This window comes from Lutzomyia longipalpis, chromosome 1, assembly GCF_024334085.1.
Source record: "Lutzomyia longipalpis isolate SR_M1_2022 chromosome 1, ASM2433408v1".
In the NCBI taxonomy this organism is placed as follows: Eukaryota; Metazoa; Arthropoda; class Insecta; order Diptera; family Psychodidae; genus Lutzomyia; species Lutzomyia longipalpis.
In genome coordinates, this window is record NC_074707.1 from 2,730,773 (window position 1) to 2,755,585 (window position 24,813).

The following is a 24,813-nucleotide window of genomic DNA, read 5'->3' on the forward strand; positions in this document are numbered from 1 at the left end:
TTTTCTTCTATGGCTTATAATGCACAAAGTAGAATTCCTATTATTCTGAAAGAGAATATTTAAAATTCTTCCTTTTAGCACACAATAAAGTGATTTAGTAAACTCATGGAATACGAGCTTAGACCATATATAAAATAGGTTAATAAACTGCGTGTGTGTTGATCAACAAGCTAAAATTCTCGTGCAATAATCTTTTAGCATATTTTAATGAATCCTAAAGCTCTCATATTCTGCATGCGTATTATTATTTGCTATTAAACCGAATAGTTGAAGCAATCTCACAGATAGTACAAATATTGCAGAATAGATATCACAGCATATTTATAATACATACCTAAATGCATAAATGTTTTCATTGTAATTGAATGTTCTTTTTTTGTGATTCACACCAAAATTCCAAGAGGGGGAAGAGTTGCAGAGGCGCATTATATATGAACTGTTGATGTTGCGATATAGACAAAAAAGGGGGTGTGAGTGCGGGGAGAAGACATTAAGGATTTTAATTACTCCAGCCGCACATCTCACGACTACCCATTGAGAGAGGAATTTGCTTTTTATAACGCTCTTCGTCCACATTTCACTGCGAAATGAATATTGAACAAATGTCTTCTCACAGAATGGCAAAAGCCTCAAAGTGCCCCCAGATCGACTTCTCCCAGCATTATACCTTTTACCCGTACCCTTTTTATATGTACATCTCTCTACGGATAATATTCCGTCCTTGTTTATGATAAAATTCAGTTCGTGATTTTGACTTTGCCTGGGGAGCATAGCAAAAGCTTTGACGGGGAATTTTTAATTAGATTAAATTATTTTGCCCCAGCGACAGCGTCAATGTCATTTCTATCTCTATATTGTACTGCGGGGATGGGGGGTTGTACTCTGATACAGTATTATATAGAATAGTATACCTAGAAATATATATACATAGATATCACCGAAGCCATCGCAACTAAAATATTTCTCACCAATTCTGCGCTTATTAAACAAGCATACCCATAAATGCCAGGCATACGACAATCCATGGTTGGATGTATACGGATGATGGAAATTCGCTCTGTGAGACATCTCCTATTTTGGAGTGTCATTTGTGAATTGCTTTGCAATTTTGCTAACGTATTATATTTCTCAAAACTCAAGTGGGGGCGCGCACACCAATATTTTGGTCTTCATCCCGCCACCCCCACCGCCCCCACATGCAATGGAAACTAATTGAAATTTTATCGTGTCACAGAAGGAAATAAGTATCTCGTTTTGTAATTAAACTTGATATTACATCCCCAGCACTTTTGTATCTTTGTCACCATGTCAGGAGGATGAGAAAAACGCTACAAAATAGGATTTATGTTCACACAGCGAGGAAGCTCCTATATTTATATGCTAAATGGTAGCTGATATAGGATATTTTGGATATTTTAACCTTAACATATTATACAAAACATTCAAAATATAGGAAAGTAATTCAAGTGAATGGAATTTTGTATTTCTGCTGTGTTTGAAATTGAAGTTTCATTTTGAATTTGTTAAAGGTATAAATATCTACCTACTATTTTGTTACTCAAGGGAATCATCAGCAATGATGGCACCCCCTCTACTAATTAAAAAAAATAAATATATAAATATTTTATTACTTCTGCATTTGTGATAACATCTGTATTACCCTATTCAGCGACCAAGAAACTCTTGAAATTCGCTAGAAATCTTGAAATTTCAGTAAAAATTTCAAAGATTTCAAGGATTTTTTAGTCGCTGAATAAGGGCTATTTATTACAAAAATACTTCATTCATTGAAAGAGACAAGAATCACAGAAATAACGTCATAGTTTTCACTTTTATCCAAATATTTACAAAGCTTTCTCACCCGAAGTTTCTTTGGTGATTTCTTCTATCCCTTTTACAAGCTTACGTATGTATATCTTGATTGTTTTCTCAAATAATAAATTTTCCCTACAAAATTGATTAGAAAACTTCAAAAATACTTTAATTTTCATACGTTTTTTTTGTAATTTAAATTAATTAAAGTTAGAAAGAAAATTTAAAAGAAATCACATAAAAATTTCCCAGGAAATCACTTGAAAATTCTTCTTTGATAAATTAGTCAAATTGACATCAAGAATTTACATCCCTGAAAGTTTAATTGAAATTGATCGTAAGAATATTCTATGTAGAGAACATATAGGATATAGGTAAGAGAAATGGGTTATGCTCACAAACGATTTTTCAAAAGCTTCAAAAGATTTTTTTTTTGAAAAAGGATACGCTTTGTACAGCTAAAATAGTGATGGTGTAGGTATAATTCTGTGGGTGTAATATATCCTTTGCTCTCTAAAACTGGATGTCTTTAATTATGCATGTGTACAAGCCATCCATGGCTGGAGCATAGGAGGAAGACAAATTTTGGAAAGTATGTGGCTCTCAAAGAATTTAAAATAAGCTCACGAGCGATGTGTGGAGAAAAAAAATATCAGTCTGAATATGCAAAGTTTTCACGTAAATATTTCACCGATCGCTGTGGTAGTATGAATAAATGTTGCAGCTTAATAATACTGTAGTTGAACTTTATTCCCATTGAGCAAAATAGAGGACTTGGAGAACGATTCCCAACCACAGAGAACGTTTATCAAACTCCACAATCGTGCATTTTGTACCTCATATGCACCTTTCATTATTTCACACATGTGTGCATGTATGTGGTATCATGTGCAAAGCATAGTGGGATATCCATGGTAGGTTCACAAGGTGCTTCGCATTCATACATAAAATGAGACTACTTGGAATTCCTAAGTTCAACCTTTTATGTCCTTTGTGCATTTTTTTTCTCTCTCCCCCATGTGGAGGTCCTCTGTACAAATATGTTGTATTATTTGAGTAATATTGGGGTGTACACTGAAAATATGTAACCGCAACTGCATTTTAGAGTCGTATATGTGCCTTGAAAAAGCTTTTTGGGATATGTATGTATGTATTGTATATATTGTGTTTGCAACAAAAGAGAAAATGATGTATAGCATTTTCCTATGTGTGTAGTGGTTGGTTTCTCAAACAAAATGTTTAGATTTTAATCTCTCAAAACACAAATTTCCAATCGATACTTCTTTATGCAGCATATATCCCCTTTTCTATAGAGGCGGCAACAAATATTTAGAGAAAATTGCATTGTTGATATTTTCCTTTTCCCATCATAATACTAAACGTGCGCAGATCTGAAAATCTTCAATGTGAATATGTACTAAACAAATCAATGAATTATTCTGTAAACTTCTCTTGAAACTCTTTAAAACAAAGAGAAAGGAATAATTTGACACTTCCTCATCGCACTATGCCATCTCATATTTTTAAATAAATCATAACTTTGTATTTCAGAATTATTTGAAAGGTTCTCTAGAACAAGATCAGCTAAAATGTAAAAAAAAAATTTTAAACAACATTTACCTATTTTTTTAACCCTTAAAAGGCCAAGTGGGGTGTCTATTGGTGACCTCACGGAAATATTAAATGTAGGGGCGGAGCTGGACATTTATTTACGGGGGTTGTTTTTGTAGGAGTATTATTCTCCTTTCCGGTGGCGTCAATACAGTGGAAGCGGGTTTAAAAGGAACTAAATCTTTTCCCAAAGCTTTCGGCGTTAACTACGCCTTCCTCAGTGGTAAGTTTGTTAATTATTTGAACCCTTGTCAACAATCTCCTTTAGCTTATCTGGAATTTTACATCGGCAGGGAAAGTTTTCACTAGATTTTCCTCAATTGTCCTTTTTCTTTTTCCGTGGAGCGAGACGCACAGTAAGCAATCAAAAAGTAATATCCAAACGGCTGCTGTTCGAAAAATCTATCTATATACGATTTTTCAAACCGATGTAAAATGTCAGAGAAGCAAAAGGAGATTGTAGACAAGGGTTCAAATAATTGACAAACTTACCACTGAGGAACGCGTAGTTAACGCCGAAAGCTTTGGGAAAAGATTTAGTTCCTTTTAAACCCGCTTCCACTGTATTTACGCCACCGGAAAGGAGAATAATACTCCTACAAAAACAATTGCGAATTACCGTCAAGAATTTATAAATTACGGGGGTTGTTTCTATAAAACAAAATTATTGATAATTTGTTCTATTCTAACGTGTGCTGTTTCTATTCCTCTCCTTCTTCTTCTTTTTAAGTCTCTCTGGCCCAACATCATCTCAACATCCACACAGCTCAATTTCTCTTTTAAAACGTTGAAGGATTTCTTCTCAAACGTTTTTCGCTCTTTTTCCAAACTTGGATGTTTCTTTTTGTTTAACGTTCGACGTTGATTGTAAGGTTTTACGTTTCCTTTATTAGAGTTTGATGTTTCTTATCAAAAGTTTGACATTTATTAACGCCAAAGACTATTTTTTTCTAAGCGAAACATTTGACGTTTATTTTAACGATTTTGCGTGTTCTTTTTTTTTTAAGTTTGAAGTTCCTTTTTTATAGTTTAAAGTTCCAATAAAAGAATTGAAAATTATGTGATCTTTAGCATATAGAACTAGTTAATATGAACATTAAAGACATAAGCCTGAACTGTTTTAACTTCTAGGGCGTTTATACACCGAAGCACCTACCCTGGCTAAACCACTGATTAGACAACAAATGATAAAAATCTGCAGCAAAATTTCATACAACTATTTTTTACAAGACAAATGAAATATTTTTGGGACACTCAACAACCCTCGCATAACTATCTTCGTTGATTCCAAAGACTTGGGCATCGAAAGGTTAACAGAATATAACTAATTAATAAAATATTGTTGATTTTAAAAAGTTATTTCAGAAAAATAACCTTTTATTTTGCTATTGTTTAATTTTACATTACACAGGAACTCCAATCATTATGCAATATTGTTTATTGAACAATAACCATTATATTATGAACGTACTTACCACTTTTTCAATTCATTATTTTTGCAAAAGATTTAAAAATAAATTCTCTATAATTGAGTGAAATTTTATTTTCCACCGGTGATTGATTCCTCGTGGGATTTCATTCATGTTAAAAAAGCAATAAATTCATTTTGAGTTATATTTAAAAAAAAATTGGTAAATAAATTTTTCATCAAAGCCAATCTGGTTAATTTAATTTTGTGAATTTCGCAAGAGAAAACTGCATGACTTTGGCTGCTTTAATGTTGTTTAGATGGACGTGTTGAGGGGGACGGGACAAAGCGGGGGAAAAAGGACGCGATGACTACACATTTAAAAATTTAAAAACAAGCAGATCTTTTCCATTAGCGAATTTTCTGCTGAGTGATTTGAGCTACCACCACACCGTAAGATTTTCGCAAGTCTCAACTAATTCGAGGCGTTCTATTGATTTTTAAATAATGGGTGTTTATTTTTCATGTTTTTCACACTCGCCTTAACTTCACTGATGTTCTTTTATCTCACACAAGAAAAGATTATCTTGTGAGGGAAAAAGGGCCAAGGAAAAAAAATAAAATGAATGCAGCTGCTAATTTTCCTAAACATTATACTATATGTGCGTGTGCTATATACATAGGTAGTTCCATGATGCTGGACCTATGTTGAAGGGAAAAAAAAGAATCTTCAGAAATGTAGATAAAGAAGCAGCGTTTTTCTTTTACCCCCTAAAAAAATAAACAAACTCTACGCAATGGATACAGTCGGTGTGTGTATATAGAAAACAGGGCATTGTTGGTGGTATGAGGGTACCATCGTTATCAAAGAGAAAATATATAAACTCTTGATTTTCTTATTTATAAGAAAAGAAAATTTAAAATTTTCTTTTTAATCGTTTTTTAAGGAATTTTAAAAGAATAAAATGTTGGACTTCCATTATTGATTGATGATGACCGCATTATGCTTCATATGCTTGAGAAATTATATATGTAGGTATTTAGAAAAGTCCAGCAACGCCAGCAAACACTTTTTCACCTCCCCGTGGAAGTTTTCTCTAAAACACAAACATCCACAAGAAGAGTACAAACTGCGAAATGTATTTGTGTTATATGTAGGTACAGTAAAATGTTTTCCATCAGACACTTCAGAGAGGAAAAGTCTTGGCTCCGCCACACAATGTGTTAATGGTAATTGACAGTTATTTCCTTAGCGCGTTCTTCAGAGATGGGTGTTAAGAAATTAACGATATACAGAAGTCATATCGCGGGATAATTTTATTTTCCTAAATGTGTGTTTTCTCTGGAAGGATCAATTCGGTTGAAGTAAAGCGGAATTTCGTCGTCTGAGCCACAGATTTTACATCTATGCTATATTACTTAATATAAACAATCACATAGTTTGGGTGGCTTTACTGTTTACAAGAACATGGGGGCATCTGGTTCTATTATAATTAATTATTTCCACATTTACACCAGTATTGTAACCGCTAAGTTCACCCATTGGAATTTAATTAATTAATCCATATTCCTGATTTTTTTTTCTCTCTCTACCTCTCTAAATTTCAATTTAATATTAATTATCTAATGCTCTTTAATATGGGAAGTTTATCAAGCTTAGAGAATTAAATTAAAAGGCTACAGGGGCATGTTTGAAATAAAATATCTTTTTAATTTTTATGAATTAAATTATTTTTTTCAAGTGTTCAAAGTAAACTCTCTTTTTAATAGGGAAGACTAGGGTACAGTAGGTTACCCAAGGGGTTTGGAAGACCTTTAAAAGTTACATTTCTAGAGGTGATGGGGCAAACTGGTCCGAAAGAGTAATTCTATAGAGAAGAAAAATTCTTAAAGGACTCATAAGAATTTTTATTAAAAAAAGTTTTTTTTTGTATTTAATGAAAAGTCTCACAATTTTTGACAAAATTTGGACAATTACATTTTTTCTCTTTAAACGTCTTTTAAAAGGGAATTTTTTTTATGATTCTCTACAGATTTTTTTAGTGTTTCCTTGAAAAATAAATTCTTCGTTTCTAACTATCTAACGACAAAATATTGATTTTAAAACATCAACTGTCAAAATCTTACAATAATAATCTTTGGAAAGAAAAGATTTTTGACGAAATCGACCTCAATTTGTCATAAAAATTAGAAAAAAAACAAATTAAAAAATTATTTCTTTCTTTTTAACTAATCGTTTTAACTACAAAATGTTACAATCTTACAATTTTTTTTTTATTATTATTATTACGGGTTCCATCAATTCAGATGATTTGAAGATCATTAAAAGCTTCAAATTGTAAGAAAAGAGAAAAGATTTTAGAAAGAATAAAAACCAATATCTATATAATAAAGAAAGGATTTCGTTCCTGTACAGCTATGCATTTCTACACCGTTTGTCCGATCGTGATGAAATTTGGTACAGAGACTACTGATACCAGGCGGTTTTTACCAACGAGTAAATATTTCATTAAATCTATTTCAATTCGTCACAAATTTCTTCTCTTCTAAAAATTTGCGCGAAGCGCAACAAATCCCCGCGAAGCGGGGCGAGGTAAATTGGAGCGAAGTGACAATTTACCTCGTCTTTTAATAAAGTTAAATATTTATCAAAATCGGATTTATATATTTTTTAGTGATTTTTTTTCTAAATTCTTGCATAGATATTAATTAATTCTACATTCTCAATTTTTCTTGGTCTGACCTCTTATCTAAAGCCCCAGCATTAAAATGTTTGTAAATTATCCTTAATGAAATTAAAAAGAAAATAAATAAACAAGTTAAATATTTAAAACAAAATTGTCTGTGGAAGTTTTGAATAAAAGATAAATCCCATTTTGACCTTTTTCACAAAATGCTGAGAAAATGGGGAAAAATGAAAAGTATGTTCTGTGAATGAAATTAGACTTTAGTAAAGTTCATAAAAGGCTCTTCTTGACCTTTCATTGGGTCATTGGTCGCATCAAATATTGTTTAATCCCCATTCTAAAGGAGATGGTGAATTTTTGAGAAATGAAAGAATTTCTGGTTCTTTGGCCATAAATCTTCTATTTTCGATCGACAGATTCCCTGCTCCTTTGAAAATCTACCATAAGAGGTGTAGGTTTATTCCACTTTAATTGGATAACGAACCCTCTTGAATGAATAAAAAAAAGAGTGAGAGCGTGCTTTGGGTTTATATACTAGGGCTCCGAAAAATCGAACTTTTCGATGCTTCGAAGTGTTGAGAAAAAATCGAAGCACTGCAAAAGAACTGCTTCGTTTTTAAAATGCTTCGATTATTCGAATAATCGAATAAGCTTCGAAGCTTCGAGTAATTTTTAGATATTCGAAGCTTCGAAGCTTATTCGATTATTCGAATAATCGAAGCATTTTAAAAACGAAGCAGTTCTTTTGCAGTGCTTCGAATACGCTTCGATGCTTCGAATCACCGAAGCTTCGATGTTCAGATCGAAAGTCCGAGCCCTATTATATACATGGTGTGGCCTATGCTATGAGGAGATGGAAGGTTGGGGGCAGAAAGTTCCAAGAAAAGGGGTTAAGGTGATAAAATATTGCTCATCTAGAATTTCGAGAGATCGGCAAGTGTGGCTACGGACGCGGAGGATGAGCCGCCCATCCGATAAATTCCTCCCGCACGGCAGAAGGGACACAATATGTTCATTAATTTAATTTGTGTTCGTCTATGGTCAGGTGACACCGTGTGATTGAACACGTTGCGGTCTCGAGAATGAGAAATAAACGCTCCAATGAATCGCTGACGATTGCCCTCCTCGCCGGACACGGAGTCATGTTCTGTGGCCAATATAAATTGCGGTTTCGCGGAAAATTTTGTTGATTTTTAGCGTTCATTTGTATTTTCCAAGTAAATTTTAAATTTCCGAGCTAAAAGAATTTATTTCAGCATTATATGGTTCGGAGGAATTTTAATTAATTAACTAACCTCATCCATATAATAGATATTATAGTATTTATTATAAATGTTTAATTGAAATTTTCCCAAAATACCCCATTTTACGGTATTGCAAAAATATTTTTGGTTGTTATTTTAGGGAAATTTTGTGGTGGAAAATCTTTTCTCAGAACTTTTTGCTGACTTATCGACATTTTTTAAGGGAATCATTTCTATTTTAATGTAATATTTTGATTAATTTGAACCATTTTGACTCATTTAACACCTGGAAGACAAAACTGGTAATCGCTGCCAATTCGACTTTTTTTTAAACCGCCATAGATTAAAAAATCTATCCAACTTCTCTCGATAAATTCTACATCTATGTGCAGGCGACTTTAAATACTAGAGGTTCGTCGAAAGAAAATCTAGAAAAACGTTTTCTTTATAATAGAAAATTAAGCTCTAACGGCTCAAACAAAAATGTATTAAGTAACCAACTCAACCCCAATCTCCCCTATTTCTTAAGAATAAGATTTTGATCCAAAATCTTCAAAGAAAATTGCAAAATATGTTCAAGAACTTCAAGAAAAACAAAGACGCTTCAAAATAAGTTTATTTTATTTGGAAAACTTACAGTATTGGGCTTTTTCCATCGCATTTTTCACATTTTTCTTCACATTTCAATTAAAACTTCCAGCAACTTTTGCAAATTGGCGGGAAAATTGTTGACGACCTCACCCGAAAAGCCACCGAATGTGGTCAAAAGCAGCGGCGAACATGAATTCGCCGCACACTGCGATGAAATGGCGGTTTTTAAGAGTTTTCGGACTCTTTGAATCTGAAAATAAGAGAGGGATTTTTCTCATGAGTAAAAAATGCATTTTCCTGTAATTTCCCAAATTTTCCACATACTTGCATTTGGTGCAGGTGTAAAACACCGTCTGCCCTTCATCCGCAGATCTCAGCTGGAGGGTGGCATAGCTCATTTTGTCATTCCCACACTTGGGGCATTTTCTCTCAATTACCGGACCTTCTGCTTCTGCATCCTTTTCCTTCTTCACCACGGGTTTATAGGTGTTGAAGTGAATTGTGTATTCACTCTCCATTTTCCCCAGAGCTGGAAAATAGTAAAATTTTATTTTGTTTATTTTTTCATAAGAGATTCTTTTTAACCTCACTTTCTGGGTTGAGTGTGATGTCGCAGGCGTAGCATTGAATATCTCCTGCAATGTTCAACAGAGGCAAGATGGAACCACACACAGGACAAAATCCTGGATTTCCTTTATTTTTCAGCATTGTTTGAGAATTAATTTAATCACAGAAAACACGTTTTTCGAAAGAAAATAAAAACAATCAATGACGGCGAGGATGAAGTTTTCGAATTTCGCCCTGTTGGAGCTGTCAGTGTCATTGCGGTAGTGTCATTTCCGGTTCCATCCTCTTCGCTTGGGAGAAAAAAAGTGCTCCGTGTTTTTCTGGTAAAAAAGCCAAAAATAATTTGCAAAAATACGCAGAAATTGTGCAGAAAGACACAATTTTCATTAATTGAACAAGTTCTATTGTGGAAAAGTTGGAAAAATGTCTCAGGGCGACAGTCAAAACGGCTCCCACTGGATTGAGGACCACGAGGAGGTAAGTGGGGCTTTCCCGAATGAATCGTCTCTCCGGGTGATGCACAGTGGCTGTGGATGCGGAGGAGCCGCGAAAAAACGTGGAGAGATGCGGAAAATGCTGGTTTTCACGACAAAGGAAAAATAGCACGGCCGCCATATTGAATGGCGGCTTGGGTTTTTTCCGGACGCGTGGCCATAATATTGATTTTGTCAAACTTGAAATTGCCTTTAAAAAGGCATACGATGGTGAATTTCAGGGTGATACGCACGAGCTGGAGCACCTCCGGAAGCTGTTTATCGGTGGGCTGGACTACAGAACGACGGATGAATCGCTGAAGGCGCATTTTGAGAAATGGGGCAAGGTTGTGGATGTTGTCGTCATGAAGGACCCCAAAACGAAGCGTTCCCGTGGCTTTGGCTTCATCACCTACTCCCGCGCCTACATGGTGGACGATGCTCAGGCAGCGCGCCCCCACAAAGTCGATGGACGCGTCGTGGAGCCCAAAAGGGCAGTTCCGCGGCAGGATATTGTGCGTCCGGATGCGGGGGCGACGGTGAAGAAACTCTTCGTGGGGGGGCTCAAGGATGAGCACGATGAGGAGAATCTGAGGGAGTACTTCTCCAAGTTTGGCTCAGTCATGTCCATCAATGTTCTCACGGACAAGGAGACCGGCAAGAAGCGTGGCTTTGCTTTTGTGGAGTTTGATGACTACGATCCCGTGGATAAAGTTGTCTGTAAGTACACTACCCTCAAAAAGTTTCCGTGCAAGCAAAAAATGGGGTAATTTTGAAGGCAAAATTAAAATGGCTTCATCTCCGGCTGTGGTCAATGTGGTACATTTCTCACCATTCCAAAACTGGTAAATTTTTGAAAATCGGTCAACCCGTTATTTCTTGGCAGCCATTTTGGTAAACCTAGGTGGAAGATACTTTTTTCAACATTTTACAATTTTTCACTTTGACCTCTTGCCTTTCGGCCGCTAGTGAACCGATTTTGATGAATAGAGCTTCGTTGGAAAGGTAATTTAATTCCCTTTCCAAATGTGGTAAATTTTTGTAAATCGGTCAAGCGGTTCAGTCGTGGCAGCTATTCTAGTGAACCATAGTGAAAAAATACACTTTTGACTATATCTCAGCCTGTGGTTGACCGATTTGAACAAACTCGGATTCAATTGGTAGCTAATCATGTCCGGGTGGAAGACATCCGATTATGAAGTCAAATCCGACCCCCCACCCCCTCGGCCGCCATTTTGTAACACCCCAAAATCTTGTTTTCACTATATCTCAGCCCCTATTATAGCTAGAGGTATTTTAATATGTTGTAGGGGCCTTTAAGATCTTTTCAAGGATACCTCATTTCCGAAAATCGGAAAAACGGTTCAGCCAATAAAGAGTTTTATCGAAAGTCGACCCATAACTCCTAAGCCGCTTGACCGATTTGAACCAAACCGGTTTTGAATGAAAGATCTCAAGGAGGTCTACTATTATCTATACATAGGAAGTTTCAAAAGTTACCACTAGAGGGCCTTCAATCAAAAACAAAATTTTCGATCAGTTTTCGATTAATATCTCAAAAACTGGACGATAGATTTCAATTAAATTTTGGTATGTTATATGTGATAGGCACACCTTTTAACCAAAAAAAAAAAGAAACCATCAAGTGGTTCTCCTGTAATGTCATTTTTTGTGGAGCTATGCCTTCAAAAATGGTGTATATTATGGGAAATCCTTCCTGCTTCCTTTGTGGGATTACAGAGTCTATTTGTTTGATTGTTTTTAGTGCAAAAACAACATAGTATCCGGAACAAGTTGCTGGACGTGAAGAAAGCCCTGTCGAAGCAGGAAATGGATCGCAATCAGGCATCTGTGGGGGGACGCGGTGCAAGTGGTGGGCGTGGGAATATGGGCGGTGGGAGCGGGGGTGGAAGCAGCCGCGGGCAGAACTGGAGTAGAAATATGTCAAACAATGACAATTGGTCCAATGGTGGCTACGGGGGCGGCTACGGCAATCAGGGAGGCAATGGCAGCTGGAGCAACCAGATGAATCCATGGGACAATGGACAAAGCCAAGGTGGCTGGAGTCAGGGCGGTGGCAGCTACAATTCCGGAGGTGGCAACCAGGGTGGGAACTGGGGCAATGATAACTTTGGTGGGGGCTACCAACAGAGCTACGGCGGCGGACCCATGCGTGGGAATTACAATCAAGGTGGCAACAGGATGAATCCCTATGGGAACAACATGGGAGGAGGTGGAGGAAATTACGGTGAGTACAATGAATTCTTCTGTTTAAAAACTCTTTAAAGCATTACAGTCCTTGCACCTACAATAAATAGATCCGAGGAATTGTAGGTCAACTCTGACTGTTAGAGCAATTTATAGCTTGAGCTATCGCTAAGTTGGATCAGTTTATTTTCAACAAAAAGAAAAATTATTGACCCAACATGCTGCCTCGCTACAGATTTACATTAAATATTTTTAACCCTTCTATCGCACTGTGAGACTCTTCTATTCGTCCACAGTTCCAGCTCCATGAGTATCTTTTACCCATAGTACTCCATGGCGTTCAGAACTGTAAGATTAAAAACTAGCTTAGATGAATTTTCGTTGCTCTGCCCATCACAATGCAGAAGCGATGGCATAGTCCAAAGCGACAAGAAAATTGTTTGATTTCTCGCGAGACTTGAAGGAAAATTATTCAAAACTTGTCCCAAATTAAATGTTGTTCAAAATTTCCTTTCTCCTGTAGTTTGAAAATGAAATTTATTCAAAAGAAAATGTAGGAATAGAGTCTTAAAATAAATTTTGACCCTTCATTCACAGACCAAACACAAACAAGGGCAGCGAGAAATCAATGAAGGCAAAATTGAGAAAAGAGAAGCGAGAAAATGAAAATTGTATTAATTTTTTCCTGGACAAAAGTTCTTCTTGAACTTGATAGAATTAAGAGAATAAAAGAAATGAAATATTCCAAAAAAAAAGGAAAAATGTTTGCTGTTTGTTTAGAGTTATGAAGTTTTTCACTATTTTTATATTTTAATTTTCTTAATTATTTATTATTCCTAATAAAGTTTTTTTGACTTAAGTGAAGAAAAATTTAAGAAGTGAAGGAAGATTTTAAGAATATTTTGTTAAAAATTTCAGGAATTTTAATTAATAATTGATTTTTTAGTTAATTTTGAAGTCCAACATCGCGAAAATAAAAAAAAATCTCAAATTCAAATTAAACTTGCATTCAAACTCCACCCCTTAGTAACTTAAGCGATTAACCAATGAAAGTGCTTAGCCTGAATTCAGCAGCCAATCAGAGCACCAGATTATTCTTCTTCTTCTTAATCTATACTTCATTTTGCAAATTATCCTCCTTTTTAATGAAAAAGATTTTTTTAAAATAATTTTCCTGAAAAGTCTTGCAAATTCAAAAAAAAAAAAAAGTCTCAAGTGCAATTAACTTACAAAAGAATTTAAAGAATAAAAGAAAAATTCATTTTATAATAAAATTTCCTTTCGAAAGGCATGAACGGATACAACAGTAATCAAGGCTATGGATCCTCCAACATGATGGGGGGCGGTAGCAGCATGGGTGGAAATCGACGATATTGAAATTTGGTTCAGCTATTGGTAAGTCCATTTGACGACATTATTTTCTTTCTTTTCACCCCCTCCCAAAAAATCTCTATAGATGCTGAAATTTTCTTTCAAAATTTTCTCAAAAAAAAAGGTAGAACAGATCCCTAAAAGAAATATTTTTTTTTACACACAATATTCCCTTCTATTTCTCCTCTATATATTTTTTTTATTATTATTATTTCTCGTATTATGCTTTTCTTTATTTATTTATTTTTTTTTTGGTTGGTGTTTATTAGTTAACAAAAAATATATATAAATATATGAATATGTCTACAATTTAATCACGATATATGAGTGTTAGTTTGTTTGTTATTATTTTTTTTTAGAGACTAATGAATTTTCCTTCATTGATATAGGTTCAATAGGCTGACGAATAAAGAAATAATAGAGAATAGCTAAACTCTAGAAAAACAAAGGCAGGAGCATCTCAAGAAAAATAAAAGTCAGATGAATGTAGGCAGAGCGAGATTTGACAAGAATGAGAAGTGAGGTCGAGGCAGACAAGATGGGGAGATTTTCGCGTAGAGGCGTATAAAATATATAAATATATTTAGTTTAAAAACGTATTTAATACTATATTTAGATATAAAGAAAAACTAGAGACTATATTATGTATGTAGTTTTAACACTTTAGATGGTATTTCTCATAAAAATACTTTTTAAATGAAAAAAAAAACAAAAATTAATAGACTTTGGAAATGAAAAGAAATTATTAAAATTTATTTTTTTTATCCCCTTAAAACATGTCCATATTTTTTCTTTTTTTTTTTCTTATCACAAATTCTCCAAATTGTGGTAGAAGAGATTACAAAAAATAAAGATGAGAGAACAAAAACAAACAAAATATCAGATTAGATATTTTCTAAAAGCAGGAAAAAGAAAAGGATTTATTATTTGTACTATTTAAAATGACAAAAACAAACAAAATAAAATAAATAATAAATATTAAGATAAAAAAATATAGTAGAAAACGTATCCATAAAAAATACATTTTATATTTCTCAAATAATTTAACTAAAAACTTTTTTATATAACAAGAAAAAAATCGTGGCAATTCTTTGAGATATATATATTTTTTTAAAACATTCTTTCACGTTCGTTTGCATTTTCCACACATCACCTCTTTTATTTAAAAAAGAAAAAAAACTAAATATTTGAATTTTTTTCATACAAAATCTGTATTTAGATGCAAAACAAAACAAATAATAAAAAAATAGAGAAAAAGAAATTTAGAAAAATGAAAGAATTATTAGTTATTAAAAGATAAAAGAAAACACAAAAGATAACACATCAAATCAAATTAATTTATTGTATTGAAAAGAAGAGAAGAAAAAGTAGCTAAAAGAAAAAAGATTATATCTTTGTGAAAAGAATTTCAGTTTATGTGAAATTTAAACAATAGAACAAAAAATAAGAGAATGTAGTTCACGAGGAAATTATAAAACATGATAGAGTATTATGAATAAAATATAGAATATTATTCTCTAAAGTAGATTATTTATTAATTTTACAGGTAAAATTTTAATTCTTTAAAAGAATATTAAGGAATTTTTATTAGATGTTCTTTTAGGGACAAAAGACAGCACCACTCTCTCTCTCTCTAGTGTCGCATAAAGAAAGAAAGCAAAAGAAAAGGCGGATTGTCAGGCAGGCAAGCAAAAGTAAAAAACAAAAGAAAACTGAGAATTTGGTATATAAACATAGGTCGAAGGAAGAGTGAGAAAAGTTTAATTACTTATTTATGCATCCGATAGGTGATAAATGAAAGATTTTTAGGTACAGTATATTCAAAATTACTTTTTTACGTAGGATGTTTGACAAGTCTCTTCTGCAGGGAGAACACAGGATTTCCAAAAGAATCATCTGGGAAATGCCGGTAAAGATTTAACGAAAGATGCAAATAATTACGTCATAATTGCATTTTTGTTTCTTTAAACATATGAAACATGAGCGCTGATGTTTCATCTGTAAGTTTTGACAACGATTGGGTTGTAGAGAAACACAAGAAAATCTTCTCCAAATGGACAGTAAGATAATTCCGGTAATGATAGGAAACTAAAAAATTTTTTATGAAAAATAAAATGTTTCAAGAGTGTTTTGTCAAAATTCAGCCTTGAAACATAATTGCGCATGTTTCTCACATCAAATGAAACAAAAGAAAATGAAATTTCAACGTATTTTGATTGCATTCTTTGGCAGATCTTTCAATTCTTTCGTGTCCACGTGAAACATTGAAACATGAGCTATTTTTATCACGATATTTATTTTCTGTGCACTTTCAGAGGAATTTTCTTAATCAGAGCGTTTTATTTGGCTTCTTTTGCCTGAATTTGATCTATTTGTAATTTAAAAAAAAAAAACAATTAAATACACAAGTAATTGGAAAAATAAAATGTTTCATGTTCAGGTCTACGTTTGATTCAAAAAACGTGAAAGGGTTAATGAAAAATGTGTTAAGAGTTACGAAAATTAGCTATAAAACATAATCGCGCATGTTTTTCACATCAAAAGAAATTAAAGAAAATGAAATTTCAGCGTAATCTGTTTGAATTTTTCGCAGATTTTTTAATCCTTTCGTGTCCTCGTGAAACATTGAAACATTCGCTCCTTGTATCACGATATTTCTTCTGTGGATGCTTTCAGGAGACTTCTCAGTCAGAACGTGTTTTTTGGCCTCTATGGCGTGAATCTGATGCATTTTTAACTTGGAAAATCATTAAATTCTTAAAATGTTTCACGATTGCGTCTTCATATTACTCAAAGAACGTGAAAGGGTTAACATGAATATAATTTATTGAATAGGCTCCCTTCGCTCCTTTATTATTTGTTCAAAATTCACTAAATAAAAAAAAAATGCAGAAGAGACTTATCAATCAACCCTTTGTTACTTTATTACTTAATATATTAACCCAAAAAAAATAGAACAGGATGATATTATAATTTGACGAGCAAAAAAAAAAGGAAAAGACCTAAAATGATCAAAAAAATTATAATTCATTCAGACAGCAAAGTACCTTACCCAAAATTTCCTCATGAATTGCCCCTTTCACAGAAAATTGCTAACATTTATTTTTATTTCTTCTTCCTTCCAAGGACTTTTGTGTGTTGGTAGAGAGCTGTGATAAAAAAAAGACTGAGCGAGAGGTTATCCTCTAAAGAAAAAAAAAGAAAGGAGGTGCTTCTGCATAAAATGGACACGAAAAGACTGATGAGCTCAATGGCTGTGAGTATTCTTCATTTAACATGAAAATGTATCCTGAAGAGTTTGCTGAAAATACAAGAAGGATGTGCTGAGCTTTAGAATATTGATGCAACTGTGATTTTTGCGTCTTTTTGACGTTAAAATTAGCATCAATATTGTAATTAAAGCACAATTCGGCGCAATCAACAAGCTATTTTCGCTGTGATAGCTTCTAACAAGAGCCGGTAAAATTTGTATTCTTGTATCAAGAATAAAAATAAACAAATAAAAAGAAAAAAAAGTACTGAATTGAAAGATTTCTTTTTTAATTCTCCTTTTGTTGCCCCATTCATGAGAAGAAATTTGCAGAATCTTCGCATGAGCCGGAGTTGTTTGGAAGAAAACTCACAAAGATGCTTCAATGCACATTTTAATAAACTCTCGCATCTTGATTAATTGAGCAGCTTCTCGGTGAATATTTCAATTTTCTCCCCTTCAAACATTTTATTTATGTGAAAGAAAAATTCACTAAGGGGGAGGATGAAATACAACAAGAGAGAGAAAGTTTAGTTGCGTGACCATTTTAATAGATCATTTTATTTGCTGGAAATTATCATGTTTGGTCATTCACAAACCCTCCTTCTTTGTTTGGTTTGGGGGATTTAACAATAAAAAAGGGGGTGGATTTTTTTTTTTACATTATATAACCTTATTTACTATCTATACAGAATAATCGCATAAATCAGTAAACTCGTTAACTCTCAATAAAACGTTAACCATTTAAGAAAAATAAAACTACCGTTTTTAGGATGTTCAACATGAATTTAATTGATGCCCTCTTAGCATATCTAGAGATGTGGGGGGTTCAGGACTTGTGTAGGAAGGTATTTGATGCGTCCCAGAGAGTGTTTGGTGGAATGCCATCGTCGGTGGATGATGTAGCATTGCATGGGAAAAATTTGGGTTAAACGGCGTTATTATACTATTGGCTGCTACAAAGTTCCTAAAAAAAAGAGTGACAAAATAATTAATTAAAAATTTCATCTAAAGGCTCCAACAGATGGACGAGAAATTTCTCGTGCGGTGCGGTGCGGCGAGGATTTCGGCCAATCAGAAGCGAGAGATGGCTCACACACTCTCACCGCTCCGTACGAGAACGTTTTTCGGCCAATCCGAAGCGACGATGGGCCACGAAATCCTCGCCGCACCGCACCGCACGAGAAATTTCTCGTCCATCTGTTGGAGCCTTAAATGTGGTAAGTTTAAAATGAATTTTTGAATAATTCAGAAATATTTTTTAGGTAAGTTTTCTTACAACGAAATACGGTATTTTAATGTTGGAGATTCGGTCAATTTGCAAATGTTGTGGGAGTCAAAACGCGGGATCTGACCTTTAGAAAATACTCTTTTATTATTTTTGCGACGTTTCGAAGCTTTATTTCTCCTTCCTCAGGTATTAATAATTGAGGGTATTTTTGTCCAATTAATTTTCACTTTCTGCATCCACTTTACATCAATTACGGTTCTCATCACCATGGCTTTTTGACTTGGACTAAAGAGGCTAAAGAGGGTTCAAGCCAACAGCGGCGACGTCTTGCTGTGACGGCTTTACATACGTAGATCAGAGACCTAATCTACGACTAATCAATGCTACTGCTGCTAAAATTTGGCAAGGTTTAGGTTGTCGATTGTGTTTTTTGAGTAACTTCAAAAATTCGTGTCGTTTAAGTAACTAAGGGTAACATTCGATTTTGCCTTAACCTACCAAAAGGACCAATGGACATTGGACCAGAAGTTACCGTTTCCACAAAAAGTTGGGCAAGCTCCCTTCCAAACGAACTATTCGAGCATGGTATTCCAAAATCAATGCAACACCTGGAATGACAGAAGTTACACACCGTGCTCTGAAAATGAAGATTGAGGAAGAAAAATCTAGTGGAAAGCACAAGTTTTTGGAGCCTTGCTCATGGACGAAATGACATTCTTGACAGTTGAAACTACAGGGGAAGAAAAGTACAAAATTACACAGAAAATCCTTATTTCTTTGTCCAGTGTGGATATCAAAATTATCTCATTCACGTTTGATGGACCAACATTCAAAATAGAACTTCTGGAACTGCTTACCTTCGGAACTCCATAGACACTCAGATGGGTTAAGCGAAAATCGAATGTTACTCACAAGATACGCATAAAAATAGCCATATATCTATCTGCTTAATCAGGGGGGTAGACAAAGACTCTATTTCCATAGGAATTCACTGCTCACTCGCTGAGACACCCAGGAAAATGCTTCAATCTGAAAAAATCCACCACCACTGGATAGATAATTTAATATTCTATCGATTGATAGCTTTTGAGGGGTGTCTCACGAAGATTAATGCACTAAAACTGATTTTAAAAATTTCGATGCACTTTTTGGAAATAAAATGACGTCATTTTCTTCCTTTAATTTTTCTGCAAACCGTCCGCCATTATTTGCTGTGTTCGGCTAAAAAAGGGCTTTGTCTACCCCCTGTGCCTAATCCTTTATGATCCTTAATTACTCAAACCACACGAATTTTTGAAGTTACTCAAATAACATAGCCCCCCCCCTAAACTATTTACCTTTATTCATTTTTAACTAAACATTAAAAATAAATCTGAAAATAAGGTTTCTTCTAGTTTGTTTTAATATGTTTCATGTGGACACGAAAGAGTTAACTTTTACGAAATTTTGCTTAAAAAAGACTAGAAATTCCTACTTATTTCACTGAAACATAAAATCTTTAGTAATTTGAAAAGCTTCAAATGGAAATATTAAATTCTAATCAAAGCCTGAGCATTTAACGAGAATTTTCGAGCGGAATTATTAATTTCTCATTTCTAGAATTAGCCTGAACATCGTCCTTGAAGTTTCTAGAAGAATTTGGTTAGTCCTTAGTACATTTTGCAGTAATTATTGTAAATGAGTCTATCCTTTAATAAACCGATTAAACATTCACCTGTAAAACCGACCTAATTACCCTTTTAAGGGATTATTAAGCAAAAGAAATTTTTACTTACCTGTATTGCTGATCAATTTGCGCCTTCTCAATCCTTTTGTCTTTGGCTCGTCGGTTCTGAAACCATATTTTGATTTGGGTCTCTGTGAGGTGAAGTACCTCTGCCAGTTCAAAGCGCTTCCCGCGTGAAATGTACTCATTCCTGTGGAATTCCACCTCTAGTCGCAGTGTCTGCTCACTGCTGAACGTTGTCCTCTGCCGTCGTGGTCTACCCTCCTTCCGGCGTCGTCGTGCCACTTGAAACGACAAAGATATTCTGCGTGGTAACCGGGCTATTCAACACACCATATGGTCCTTCTTTTGTAATAAAATCATTGTGAGAGAATCATTTGCCCACACACAACAAATCAGTGATGAAGGGGAGTTTTATTGATGTGAATTAATATTTCCAAAAAAAAAAATTTTTTAATAAGGGGAATATATCCCTTAAATCCCTTCGTGATGATGATTAGATTATGGGTGAAAGATATTGATAAATATTTAGGAGGAACGAACATAAAGGTGCTTTGCATTAGATTTTTGAAATATGTATGTGAGGGCGAGATTTCCGTGCGAGGTCACTTCCACAGGTCGTTATTTGATACTCCCCCACTAAGAGCTTCTCTAAAGAGTTTAAAGAGGCTTCCCTTCGTGTGCATTATGTTTTTGTAAATAATATTCATTCACTTATCGGTTACAAATCTGCCATTACTTTTTTTTACTGCTAAACATTATTACCACAGAACTCATCAAACTTGACTTCCTCACTCATTCAGGTAAAAAGGGAAGAGTAAAACAAAAAATTGTCACCTTCACTTTATGCTGCACATTTATGCTCTCAGAGGAATAAAAAAATCAAGAGTAAATTAATCTGAAATTTAATACCTACAAAACATTGAGCCCATTGAACGGTCAATGTCTGCACAAAAAAATTGTTTTGAAAGTTATTTAAAATATTTCCCTTTTTCTGCATAAAAAGGATTTACACTACCCGCGAAAAGTTTCCGGGCAAGACTAAAATGGGATATTTTTGAAGGTACAATTCAAGTGGCTACGTCTTCGGCTGTGGTCAATCGATTTTTAAAAATTTACCAGTTTTGGAAAGGAACATTCTAACCTTTCCAAAACTGCTAAATTTTTGAAAATCGGTCAACCCGTTATTTCTTGGCAGCAATTTTGGTAAACCTAGACCAAAATTTTTTTTTTCACAATTTCACAAATTTTGACTTTGACCTCTTGCATCTCGGCCGCTAGTGCACTGATTTAGACAAATGAACTATCGTTGGAAAGGTAATTTAATTCCCTTTCTAAATCTGGTAACTTTTTGAAAATCGGTCAAGCGGTTCGGTCGTGGCAGCCATTCTAGTGAACCATAGTTACACTTTTGACTTTATCTCAGCTTGTGGTTGACCGATTTGAACAAACTCGGATTCAAATGATATCTAATCATGCCCTCTATTTTTTAAGAAAAAATTCATCTTGATCCTTTAAATGCACTCAAATCCGTCAAGGGGTTCTCTTGTAATGTGAGATCAAAGTGAAAAATTGTGAAATGTTGAAAAAAGTAACTTCCACCTAGGTTTACCAAAATGGCTGCCAAAAATGAACGGGTCGACCGATTTTCAAAATTTTACCAGTACAGCAAGGAAAGGTGAGAAATGTACCTTTCCAAAATTGGTAAATTTTTGAAAATCGGTTGACCACAGCCGGAGATCCCATTTTAGCCTTGACCAGAAACTTTTCGCGGGTAGTGTATGTATTTCTTGGAAATTCCTCTTCAAGAAGCATAATCTTCCGATAAAGGATATCCAAGATTTTCTTTTTCAATATAAAATAAATCCAAAAAGAGTTTAAGAAATGTGAAAATTTTATCCTCACAGATCATTGGATTTCAATTCCTCGCGTATACACAATCCTTTGAAAATCCCTTCTATAAAATACATAATTTCCATTATCCTTGATCTTTATGTTGAAATGAAATTTCTGACTAATTGACAACATAATCACATCATTATCTATACGGCAATCTTTCACTTTATGCTTCCCTGGGCGACTCAATTGAGTGGTGCGGAGGAGATGTGAAATCAAGCTTGATAAGAATCTGGGAAAACACAGATTGTGTGTGTCGTCTTAAATGGAGAAGCAAAAAAAAAAAGGATATTTCCCGTCGTCTACATTGATGACAAATTCTCTGCTATATTGCGTCACATTGAAAAGTACTTCTTTTGAAAATTTCTCAATGCGAAAACATAATCCGTGAAATCTTATGATTATTGTTATTTGTGCGGTGCTATTGTGAATGTTTTCATGGTGATGACAATGTTTGGAAGCAGCGCACAGAACCCACAACATTTTTCTGCTTCAGCTACCTCTGCCATCTGTGAATTTTCCGGAAGAGGACTTTTCCAAGTACTTTGGAAAATTCGTAGCTTTTGTTGTATTTTAATGTTTTTTTTTTAATCAGACGACGTTGTCTCTTGTAGCACAAGGTGTTGGGAAATTCATTGTAGCTTTTCCGATGAACAAGGTGCTTCAGATTTGATGGGAACAAATTCTGTACAAATATTTTATTTCCATTTTGTGTAAGAAAAAAACTACTTTACTGATTTTGATTAAAAAAAAATCGTTGAAAATCATTTTTAAATATCAGTGAGAAGGAGTTTATTCATTTCTATTTCGACTTTCACCCCCAAGGAAAGAATAATTTTGCACAAAATCAAAAAAGATTCAGAAATCGTTGAAAAAGCCTCAATTTTTCACTGGAATTCAGTGTGAAAAGCCGGGAAACGTTGACCAAAAAATGTACATAATGACGTCACAATATTTGTCCAATATTTTTTATCATCAATCGAGCATTGACACATATGCTTTATATGCAGAAACAAGTACCTACAATGGGGGCGTGGCTTACATATTTTAGGGAAATTCTTCCTCGAGTTTTTCAATCAGATTTCCAGTTAATGAATGAAAAACTTTTTGGCTTTTACTTAATTTTTTCATGATTTTTAAGAAAACTCTGCGTCTCTGATTAGCAGTTTTCAAAGACTTTATAAGAGCATCAAAATGAATAAATTCCTTTTACAGGAAAGAAGTTTGAATTTTGCTCTTATTTTACAATTTTTTGTCTCATAAATGCATAAAGCATAAAAATCACAAATGTGACGTCATTATTTGAAATTTTAAGCAAATTTTCGCCGGATTCAAAATGAGTTTTCTAATTCAATTCATTTTTGTTTTATTTCTTTAATCTTCTAATCTAATCTAATCATTAAAAAATCCAAAACAGTTTAAGTATTTTACGAAATATTAATTTTTAGAATTCATGATTGTGGGCAAATGAAACCCCCAAATTTTGTTTATAATCTCTTACATGCGTAAAAAACGTGACAATGAAAAAGATTTCGCGGCAGGAAAAAAATTAATTCTATTCCTCTTTCATTTCTTTTCAATCTTTAAATTTTCTTTTCACCTACCTCACTAGAACAGATGAATTAAAAAAATTAAAACATACTCACAGAAAGCAGAAAATCCAATTGGAAAATGTGCGGAGTGGTCTGTGGGTGCACCGAATCCAACAATTGTGTGATTGCAAAGTGGTGGCAAATATGGTGATATTTCCACACGATTTTCACAAAGTCGTGAATTTCGGGTTTTATCCTCAATTTCCGGCGAAGGACTACTAATTTCACTAGATGATGATGAATTTCTATCTACATTTCCGTATAAATATTCAAAAAACCTCCTCGGTGAAGAGGGGCGATTAACACAAGTTGTTGTTGTCTTTGGTATTTCAGTCATCCTTAATTTTATCCTTAAAAATACTATTTTAATGTTCTTTATTTAGTCACTGTCACACTGTTTCTTGTTTAAGCACGGAACGTTTCCTCTCTTTTATACTGATATTCCAGCACTTGATGATCATTAATAAATAATTAACACAACTGCCATGTTTAATTAGTTTAGTGTTAAAATCTGGTTTTGACCTGAAATCCTTAAGGAAGGGTCATTTTGCTAATTTAAAGGTGATTAAGTTTTCACCTTAAATTTCAAGACGAGACTGATGGCTTCCATGCAAAGTGATAAAATAATATTCATTTTCGGTTCTTTTCTGACCGCCAGACGAGGGTGTTTAAGACTCATCTTCATTGGCTGACGGAACATTGCGTGGGACATTGGAAGCCACTCCCATTCATTTCAACGCAGACTCACTAAAGTCACGTTCACAATAAGGCCATAAAATACTGTTTTTTTTATTCATTAAATGTTTTTTCAAAATTCCATTTTTTATTAAAATTTTATTTCAGATTTTTTTTTAAAATAAAAATACAAATCGACGCTCCCGAAGATTATGAACCATACTCCTGTGTTAAAAGATAGGAATATGGTTCATAATCTTCGGGCACGTCGAAATATTATACAGAATTTTAATGCGGAATATATTTCTAAAGATAAAACATCTTTGCTACGCCGCCATCTTGAAAAAAAATGATAAGACGCCATATTAACACTGGAGGATCGATGTTTCTAACCTTAAAAGTTTAATCTTCATTTTCTCTCAAAGAAAATATTTTTCCAATTTTTTTTCGACGATTTTGAAGTAATGGAAC

General features: G+C 34.1%; 5 protein-coding genes across 10 annotated transcripts in view; 1 reads left to right on the forward strand and 4 right to left on the reverse strand.

The window, feature by feature from the left end:
• The window catches only part of LOC129786413 (calcium-transporting ATPase sarcoplasmic/endoplasmic reticulum type), a 642,650-nt gene that overhangs the window by 280,825 nt on the left and 337,012 nt on the right, over window positions 1–24,813 (reverse strand). The gene's annotated exons all lie outside the window — the stretch shown is intronic.
• The window catches only part of LOC129786498 (3'(2'),5'-bisphosphate nucleotidase 1), a 1,077,868-nt gene that overhangs the window by 254,978 nt on the left and 798,077 nt on the right, over window positions 1–24,813 (reverse strand). The window lies entirely within an intron of this gene.
• On the reverse strand, window positions 9,361–10,141 carry LOC129786541 (DNA-directed RNA polymerase I subunit RPA12). The gene is made up of 3 exons (XM_055821634.1): window positions 9,944–10,141; window positions 9,678–9,882; window positions 9,361–9,603 (listed from the first exon to the last, which is right to left on the reverse strand). Exons 1-3 carry the CDS (start codon window positions 10,059–10,061, stop codon window positions 9,579–9,581), a joined length of 348 nt encoding a protein of 115 aa, XP_055677609.1. The 5' UTR covers window positions 10,062–10,141; the 3' UTR covers window positions 9,361–9,578.
• Window positions 10,162–17,501, forward strand: LOC129786487 (heterogeneous nuclear ribonucleoprotein 87F-like). 5 transcript variants are annotated; one of them, XM_055821564.1, is made up of 5 exons: window positions 10,162–10,397; window positions 10,615–11,113; window positions 12,159–12,641; window positions 13,890–13,996; window positions 14,362–15,494. In XM_055821564.1, the coding sequence occupies exons 1-4, from the start codon at window positions 10,344–10,346 to the stop codon at window positions 13,976–13,978; spliced, it is 1,125 nt and encodes a 374-aa protein (XP_055677539.1). In that variant the 5' UTR covers window positions 10,162–10,343; the 3' UTR covers window positions 13,979–13,996; window positions 14,362–15,494. The 5 variants fall into 5 exon arrangements, with proteins under 5 accessions (XP_055677539.1, XP_055677542.1, XP_055677541.1 ...); XM_055821567.1 differs by having other exon boundaries at window positions 10,181–10,397; window positions 10,636–11,113; XM_055821566.1 differs by lacking the exon at window positions 14,362–15,494 and adding an exon at window positions 17,099–17,501 and having other exon boundaries at window positions 10,188–10,397.
• On the reverse strand, window positions 18,000–24,155 carry LOC129786515 (homeobox protein rough-like). Of its 2 annotated transcripts, XM_055821602.1 has the most exons (4): window positions 23,722–24,155; window positions 20,229–20,463; window positions 18,952–19,061; window positions 18,080–18,189 (listed from the first exon to the last, which is right to left on the reverse strand). In XM_055821602.1, the coding sequence occupies exons 1-4, from the start codon at window positions 24,002–24,004 to the stop codon at window positions 18,179–18,181; spliced, it is 639 nt and encodes a 212-aa protein (XP_055677577.1). In that variant the 5' UTR covers window positions 24,005–24,155; the 3' UTR covers window positions 18,080–18,178. The 2 variants fall into 2 exon arrangements, with proteins under 2 accessions (XP_055677576.1, XP_055677577.1); XM_055821601.1 differs by lacking the exon at window positions 18,952–19,061 and having other exon boundaries at window positions 18,000–18,189.